Raw genomic sequence first — 8,865 nt, forward strand, 5'->3', positions numbered from 1 at the left:
ATAGTGATTTACAAACTATTGTGACAAAAAGTCACTCCCTTCCGAGACTTTTTAGCCCGTACGGGAGAACAATTTGACTAGGAATTTAGCAACCAAAGGTTGTCCATTAAAAAAAAAAGTACAATTAAATTATTTATTTGGGCCCAAATGAAGTGTGAATGTTGAAGGACGAGAACATCAAATGCTGTGTTTTTCATGAACCCAGCAACATTGGCGGTAACATATCGTGCGTGCGTATGAATTTATGGAGGGAGATGGGGTTAGCAGCGCCTACTCCGCTGAAGTTTCTCGTTCCATCCCTCCCTCTCTCTCTCTCTCTCTCTCTCTCTAGAACAGACCATTGCAAGCAAAGCAAATAGTAAATTGAAACCCTAACTAACTAAAACTAAAACTAAAATGCCTCCCTTGATCTCTTTGGAGCGTGAGTTTCCAATTATCAATCCTAATTTCCTTCACTTTTGTGCTTCTCACGGCATTTTCTCAGGTATTTATTTTCTTTTTCTTTTCATTTCTGGAAAAAAAAAATTCGATTACTACTTTTGGAACCTTTGTTAATTCTCTGTGGTATGATATCTCCTTCGGTTAAGACTTCAGAACATTATTTGCTAATGCTTCTCCCCCGATCCCGATTTCTACAAAAAAAAAAAAAGATTTAATTTTGTACTCTGTGGGAAGATTAATTTGGATTTTGGAACATCAATTGCTGGGAGAAGTACTAAAAAATAAAAATAAAAACTACCGAAAATCTGAATTAGTTACCCAATATCAGAATTCATTTAAATCATCATCAAAGCTTATCCCAAAGAATTTTGGGGTCGATTAAATGAATCCTGTTTCTCCATATTGGTACACTGGTTCAGGTAAATAATTTTTCTAGTATAAGTCGATCATTTCTTCTTGGTATCCTAAAATAGTCCAATTATTTACAATTTTTTTTTTTTTTTTGTAAATAATTTTGTAATTGAATAATTACATGCTTTAGTCTATCATGGGCAGTGGAAGATTTTCTTGTTCAAGACATCTACGTGTTGGTTGCTTTCGCTGAACGTCATTCCACCTCAAAGGAATTGAAGCAGGTTAGTGTTTCTGTAGAATTTATCTTCTCTGTTTTATTTTTTAAGTAGCCTGGTTAGATGTTGTGGAACTTATTCTACTATATGCATGTAGGGAATTACTCAAATCCTCACCATCATAGACAGTCTGCATAAACCGTGGTTGAATGGTATGGAGTTGTTGGAAGACGCTCAACAAAATAAGCGCGTTCTGGTTACTGGTTGTGAAGGGTATTTAAGTCCGATTAATTTCCTGCAACTCAAATGATTGAAAGGGTTTATCACTGTTAAGCAGTTTTATTAATATACAATGTTCACGTTGGTTAGGGTTGATTTGCTTCTTCGTGGTGGATTACGTGAAGGTCAGTTAACAGAATTAGTTGGACCGTCATCCTCTGGTAAAACACAAGTAAGAATTTCCGTCATTGTTCAATAATCGATTCTCTACTTGGTGAACTGTTAAGTGCTTCTGAAGTATCATTAAGAAGTTATTTGGATTTTATAATCATCACAATTATTTTCCTGCTTGTGAACACTATTGTCATTTACGTAGACGTGACCTCATCCTTTGATAGCTGATTCACCCCCACATGCATGTTCAGATTTGTCTACAAGCTGCTGCAAATGTTGCACACAACGACATAGATGCTGTTATGTTCTTAGACACATGCAACTCCTTTTCATCCAAACGCATTGCATGCTTCATCGAATCTTTTAATCAGGTCTGTTGATCCCTTATTTCTTTTACTCGGGTCTAATGCATCTTTCTTACTTTCATTGCCCCTTTGATCATTTTGCTCACTTAGCACTCCATGGGTCTGGCTTCTCTTGTTTTCCTATGTTCTAACTAGTTTATGTTTCTCATATATGTGTATAATTGTAGAGCGCACTGTCTATGCACTATGTTGATGCATGTCTCCATCCAATGACACTAGTTTTCCTTGGCATCACAATTTTTGTGTGTAAGCATGTGGGTTAGAGGTGAACACATGTTTTGTACGCATATACGTGGTACCATCACCCATAGATTTTACCAAATTAGCAAGCTAGTTTTCATAGATATAAACATTTATATGATTTCTCTGGTTATTAGTTTGTCATATTGATTTTTGCAATGCTCCTTTTTTCCCCCTTAATCTATTGTTGCAGGCTAAACATAAAGGTCACGAAAGGACAATGAAAAACATAATATGTTACTCAGTGTTTGACATCTTCGGATTATTGGATGTGCTACATCAGTTAGAATTCAAATTGAGATCTCAGGTTTTTATCCAACTGGACCTCTTATTTCAGTAACCAGACCCATGTTTTTGAATATTTGAGAGTTTGTTTATTTAGGTAAACATTGGAGATGGTAATCTACGGTTTCTTATCATTGATTCAATCTCTTCCCTCATAACCCCAATCCTTGGAAGTGGTGGTGCACATGGTACGTATCCTTGTACACCTACTACAGTTAGGTGTTTATTGAATATTATAATACATTTGGTAACTTACACCAGAAAGTCTGTTTTAGTGTACAGGAAAATTATATCTGACCCATTTCACCTTGATTACAATGGCATGAAAGGCTAGAAACTATAGTTGTCCATTTTTTTCTTGGTAGGCGAGACTGTTTCTGGCCAGAGTAATCCATACTAGATAGTACAATTAGGATTTGACACTAGATCCACGTCACAAGACTCCATGCATGTTGAGGTTTTTGGATTTTCACGTATAGAAACCTTAATATTGGAAGTTTAAAGTTGTTAGTCGAATATGGGAAAGTTGGAAGCTGAATCCAGAAAACAGATTTCTCCTTAAATTGTGTGTACAACTTAAATGGAAGAAACTCATGTTGATATATATGCTTGAAAAATGCAGGACATTCTCTGATGATTTCTGCTGGATTTCTCCTAAAGAAGTTAGCTCATGAGCATAGTCTCTCTGTGCTGGTAAGATATGCACTCCCATAAGTGGTGTTCATCAACCTCCTTGATAGCTTGGATTAAAGTGCTAATTTAACCATGCACTTTGTATAGCTTTGTTTATTTGGTGTATTTACTCCCATTTCCCCTAAATAACCTTTTTGGTTCCATTATTATTATTATTATTATTATTTTAAATAGTGGGACTGTCGTAGTTTGGTCTATACGCCCTTGATCACATAATACCAACCATCTCTCCTGTGACAAGTCATGTTGGATTGTGTCTAAACTTTTGTTGTAGTTTTTTCTTTTATTTCTAACTATATGAATACTAATTTAACTATTTGAGGGAATTTTTAACATTTAGAACCCCATATGGTTGCCTAGAGAACAAACCTAGTTAGAAGGAATTTACAAGTTCAAGGTTTTGAAACAGTGAAAAGGAAGGCCCTAAAAATCATGGATTGAAACAGTGAAAGCAGATATGAACTTTGAGTAATGGAAGACATGTCTCTAAACAGAATTGAATGAAGGAGCAGGATTAGTTTAGCCAGCCCCAAATCATTGGGACAAGGATTTGACGGTGATGATGGCTTGGAAAAATATTCCTTGAAAATGAAGTTTTTCACTAAAAGATCTATTCTTTGCAAAGTATTCTTTTGTGTAATGGCATAATAGAAATTATCCAAAGAAGTTCTCCACAAAATAATTTATGTTTTGGGTGACAATTTTTGTTGATTTTTTTTTGGGGCAGCCTTGATGTAAAACTGATGTTTAAGAACTTTTAGCTTCCCCATCAACAGTTACTGTAATTTTTAGGCTCTTTGTTGTTGTTTTCTTTTGGGTTCCTTTTCTAATTTAATCATGTCTTGTGATCTTCTCAGATTTAGACCAGACCCATATTTTAAATATTTCCCTATGTTAGGTGATTAGGTCCCAGCTTGCATTGCCATGCTCTTTTGGAGATAACAGTGTCTTCTAGATAATCTTGGCCCTAAAAGCAAAACAACCATTCAAGTTGATCTCATATGAAGGTCATGTGTTAGGTGATTAGGTTCCAGCTTGCATTGCCATGCTCTTTCGGAGATGACAGTTCTTCTAGATAATCTTGGAAACCTGAAGAAAACCGTGTCATCAATTCAAGCTGTAGTTGCTCCTGCAATAATATTTTAACAACCCATCAAGGTTCTGTGTCCATGCAGTTATAATGTAATTACGATATTGATCTTCTAGGTGACCAATCACACAGTGGGCGGAGACGGAGGTGTTGCTAAGCCTGCTCTCGGAGAGAGTTGGAAAAGTGTACCACACGTGCGACTACTGCTGTCCCGTGACCAAGGGAGCAATATATGCAATGTTTCCATACTAAAGCACCCATGCATAGTATGTTTATCTTTATTTTCTTTTCTTGTGATGTTACAGTATGTCAGAATATCAACTTGGTGCATTTGCACATCGATCACTACTTGTTTAAAGCAGACAATTGGTTGATGTGGTTAGAAACTCACTATCGGCCTTCATAGAGAGTCTACTGAATTTTTTTTATTTTTCAGGCTTCTGGTCAGGCTGCCAAGTTTATGATCCAGGACTGATTTGCAGAGATGGATTTGAATCCACCTTAACAAACTGCCCAAAGTACCCTTTCTCACCTCTCTTAATTTCTATACGTTTTTCAACAACGATTGTGATCCATTCCGACGATTTGTGGTGGTGAATGATAAATGAGAATGATATAATTGTAATTTCGAAGATTTAGTTGTAATTTTTTATCTGTCAACAATTTGAACGATGACTGACAAATGAAATACTCATAATTTTGAAGATCTAAATGTAAGTGTTTGTTTCACTATTATTATATAGAGTCATGCTGGAGTAACATTGAAATGTAAATCGTGGGGGACATTTCTGACATGGATATGTGTCAGAACCATGGATGCTTTTCATCGAGATACAAGTTGTATCTCGATGAAAATGTTAGAAATGTCTCCCACGATGTACAATTTCAATGTTACTTCAGCATTACCCTATTATATATGCATTTCAGATATTTCATGAAGATATGTCCTGTGGGACTTATATCTCGATGAAAATGTCATAAATGTCCCCCACGATGTACATTTCAATGTTACTTCAGCATTATCCTATTATATATGCATTTCAGATATTTCATGAAGATATGTCCTGTGGTGTGTTCGTCCTTTGGTCCTTTGGTTCATTTTAAAGCGACGAGTTTCATCATTGTATAGATATTCAAGAAATACTCAGGCACTACGAGGGCATCTCTTACCATCATTGTTTAGATATTCACCCAACCTTACAAAGCATTTCTATAATATAAAAAGAAAAAAGTATAAATAAATCAGTTCTGATGTAAAAAAAGGACAAAATAAATCAGTTTTGATGTTCATGGGTATTTATCTGGTGGATAGAATCTACTCGATTTCGATTCTTTATAGACTAGACTCTAACTGGGTTTAGAAAAAATGGATCTAGAATCAAGATTTTCGATTAATGGGTACCGATGGATACTCTATAATCATACATCAACTCTATAGCCGACTATCCATATCCGACTTGTACCCAAATTTCAAGCGGATATCGAAGTCGGATATATATATATATACATATATCTCGTTGTGAAGATGATGGAAAAAAAAAATCTTATTTTGTGTTATGCATATATTTTATTGTGAATTTACCATATTAAACTTGGATAAACAGATATTCGAGTTAGATTGAATGCCTATCCATGTTCAACCTTAAAAATATTCAGATAAAAATAATTATGGATAAATTTACCTGAATTCTTAATTGAATAAAAAAAAATTGTATCCATAACTCGGGTAAGATGAGTTGGGTAAGCGGATATTATCGGACCCATTGTCAGCCCAAGTTGTGGTGCCATTAAATTGCTAACTATGAAAGAAACAAGTCTAAGGAGTTTAAAAATATATAATTATAATTTTGAAACTTAAAAATATAAAAAAGAAGCAAAAAAACCTCTAATTTCATCAAGGCGCACCATCATATTGTTGGTATTCATGAGCCATGAAAGTGGCCATCTTCTTTTATTCCTAAAATAGCGCACCAACTTTTATAACCATTGATCATTGCATTGTCTTAAGAATGATGGATTTAAACTCATTTTCAAGAACTTAGATCTAGTGGATACATGTTGAATAATGCGGGAGAGACTTAAGATTGATCTCATTCCACCCTTTTTTAACGTGGAGGTGTGTATTAGAGAATCAGAGATACTTTTTCACTCGTATCTCGATGAAAAGCATCTAGCGCTGTATGTGCATCTCCTCGTTAGGTAAGTGTTAAATGAGGTCAATCCAGCAAGAGTCTTTAGAAAAAAGGAAAATACTAGCCTCACTAACGGGTTGAGGCTGCTCTCCATAACATGACTGTTGGGATGGTATGGATACCCAAGAAAAATGCATCCCTGGGAAAAAAAAAAGTGTTAATCCCTAAAAATCTGAAACTAATCTCGAAGAAATCTGTATTTTTCCTCAAATCATAACGATCATGTTGACGGAGAGCCTCAACCGTTGGTAGAGGCTAGAGAAGTCCTTAGAAAACTATTAAACGGACTTCCTCAAATGTTGTATTGACGTGGGGGTGTGCATAGAACCATCGATGATTTTCCTTGATGATTGTTGTACTACTCAAGGAAAATCGATGGTTCTCAATAAGCACATTGTCGAAAGTAATTTTGAAGGAAGTCGGTGTAGAACGACTCTTTAATTTATTAAGTTATAGATATGCACCTACTCTTCCATGGAGGATTAAGTGTAGGTTGGGTAAAATTCTAGTAAAATCATGACCATTCATTGAGAGGTTATGTATGTTCTTCCAAGTGAACAAGGTTATTATGGATGTAATTTTTTATCCATCTCATGGATTGATAATAAATTCTTTAAGATATGTAAATGAATTAGCAAAGTGTAGGTATGATAGAGAAAATGTACTTTTGATTTTATTTTTAGTTTTTTCCTCCACTTCAAGTTGTAAAGAGTGGGCTGTCCATTAGCTGATCCTAAATCCAAATCCAATAATTGTAGTTGGAACTCATTGTCTTAGCCTATGACATTGTGTCATCGACCATGGCCGAGTAATTTCTTGTAAATAAGGTCAAGCTCCATATTCTCAAGGTTTTTCATTAGGCACTTGTTCTTGATCCATCTCCTCCAAGCCTTTCACAGACAACCCCATCTTATTTATATCTCTTTATTTTGGCTGATAGATGTCCAATTTCCTGTTTGTGCCCACCAAGGGTCGTATTTCACTCACACCGCCTAATTGGTTGAGACCAACTTGATCAATTTTGCGAAACATTTAGGATTAGACTATTTTAGCCGTAAGGATCGATTTTATTTGTAAGGCCCAATTGAGTCCATGACCAATGATTGAGCTTGTGATACAATTGACGTTGAGCCAGTTTATATCAGTTGGTTGAAGTTTCTGGATATGCATGTGTAGAAACCTTAATAATGAAAGTTGACAGCTGAATCCAGAAAACAGATTTCTGCTTTGATTGCCTGTCTCATAACTTAATTAATGTAAGAAACTCATATTATCATATGAGTTTGGAAAAATGCAGAACATTCTCCGATGACTTCTGCTTGATTTCTCCTAAAGAAGTCAGCTCATAGTCGTGAGTTCGATACCCAATATGAGCATTAATTCCTCAAGGGCCACCCGCGAGGGTGCACCCTCACTTACCTGGTGCATGTGATGTGCGGGAGTTGCACTATGTGAAAAAAACCCAAATTTGACAGTCCTGGACTGTCAAATTTCATAAAATTCGATGGACAAAGGGTCCAATTGGCGTCGAATTTTTCATTGTCAAATTTTTATTTTTGACGGGCCGAAACTGTCAAATTAATGAAGGATGGGAGAAATTCGACAATTCTAAACTGTCAAATCTGGGAACATCAAGAATTTTGACAATCCTACACCGTCAAAATTCAGTTTCTAAAATCCGTGGGTCTTGGCCCGTCAATTTTTTCTATCAAAATTTTCAATTTTCACGTCATGTTGCATGTGCCCAGAGACTAGTCGTTGGATTAGACAATGGTCTATGGATTGGGCAAAGCCCAGATATAGGCCCGGTACACTGTCTGATAGGGATACTCGGTTATCGAAAAAAAAAAAAAAAACAATTCTCCTTTTGTCCCTTTCTCTCTTCTACTTCTCTAGCTCTTATTTCTCTTCTTCTTTCTAGTTCATCTGAGATAATTGAGAAATCTCGCGGAATAACCACTGCATTTTTCATTTACAAGATGAGACAAATTTCCAAGGTTGAAAACCATATTTGTGATTAGGTTTGTAGGATTCGTGGATTGGTGGTCTCTAGTAATGTTCCCCATGTGTGTAGGAAAATGTTTCAATTAGTATATTTCTTCTCTAAATGCCCTACACCTTAAGAAAATTCTTAAGTCACCCAAATATCTTTTTTCACCATATATATATATTTTTATCTTATTGCAGTTTTTTTCAAGAGTCGTATTGGAGTGACCTCAAACTGGAACCTCATATCACACTTCTAGACGTGAAAGTGGATAGGAAACATAGATGCTTTTCGTATCTCAATGAAAAGTATTTATGGTTCCTGTAGATGCAAAAACTTGCACTATCTCGTGATTCTCCATGATAAACGAACTCTTGCCTTCCTGTACTTCTGGGTGTGCCTGCAACAACACCACTCCGATGCCTAAGTTAGGATTTTTGGTATAAAAAATGGAGTAGGATATTTTCAGAGAGAAGTTGCATACTTTTCAGTGCCTTGCATCTATACATTTATATAGGTTTTCTCCCTTAGATCTTCCCAGATTTTCTCTTTGATTTCCGTTTGAACGGTTATACCTATTTAGGGATTTGTCTTGATTTCTGTGGATACA

At 35.7% G+C, this 8,865-nt stretch overlaps 1 protein-coding gene across 3 annotated transcripts; it reads left to right on the plus strand.

Moving 5' to 3' along the window:
• Nucleotides 1-138: 138 nt before the first annotated feature.
• RAD51D (DNA repair RAD51-like protein) lies at nucleotides 139-4,788 on the plus strand. Of its 3 annotated transcripts, XM_086423975.1 has the most exons (10): nucleotides 143-484; nucleotides 997-1,076; nucleotides 1,168-1,283; nucleotides 1,380-1,461; nucleotides 1,655-1,774; nucleotides 2,202-2,315; nucleotides 2,391-2,481; nucleotides 2,916-2,986; nucleotides 4,193-4,342; nucleotides 4,513-4,788. In XM_086423975.1, the coding sequence occupies exons 1-10, from the start codon at nucleotides 397-399 to the stop codon at nucleotides 4,549-4,551; spliced, it is 951 nt and encodes a 316-aa protein (XP_086280101.1). In that variant the 5' UTR covers nucleotides 143-396; the 3' UTR covers nucleotides 4,552-4,788. The 3 variants fall into 3 exon arrangements, with proteins under 3 accessions (XP_086280100.1, XP_086280102.1, XP_086280101.1); XM_086423974.1 differs by lacking the exon at nucleotides 4,513-4,788 and having other exon boundaries at nucleotides 139-484; nucleotides 4,193-4,505; XM_086423976.1 differs by lacking the exon at nucleotides 4,193-4,342 and having other exon boundaries at nucleotides 140-484.
• Nucleotides 4,789-8,865: the final 4,077 nt, after the last annotated feature.

The sequence above is a fragment of the Akebia trifoliata genome, chromosome 14 (assembly GCF_017979445.1).
Source record: "Akebia trifoliata isolate Shusen 1 chromosome 14, ASM1797944v1, whole genome shotgun sequence".
Classification (NCBI taxonomy): Eukaryota; Viridiplantae; Streptophyta; class Magnoliopsida; order Ranunculales; family Lardizabalaceae; genus Akebia; species Akebia trifoliata.

Excerpts from the sequence above, each read along its gene's own strand:
- RAD51D (XM_086423974.1), top strand. The coding sequence starts at position 397 with ATGCCTCCCTTGATCTCTTTGGAGCGTGAGTTTCCAATTATCAATCCT. Across the intron at positions 485-996 it reads TTCTCACGGCATTTTCTCAG|TGGAAGATTTTCTTGTTCAA; the intron begins GTATTTATTTTC and ends TATCATGGGCAG. Across the intron at positions 1,284-1,379 it reads CTGGTTACTGGTTGTGAAGG|GGTTGATTTGCTTCTTCGTG; the intron begins GTATTTAAGTCC and ends CACGTTGGTTAG.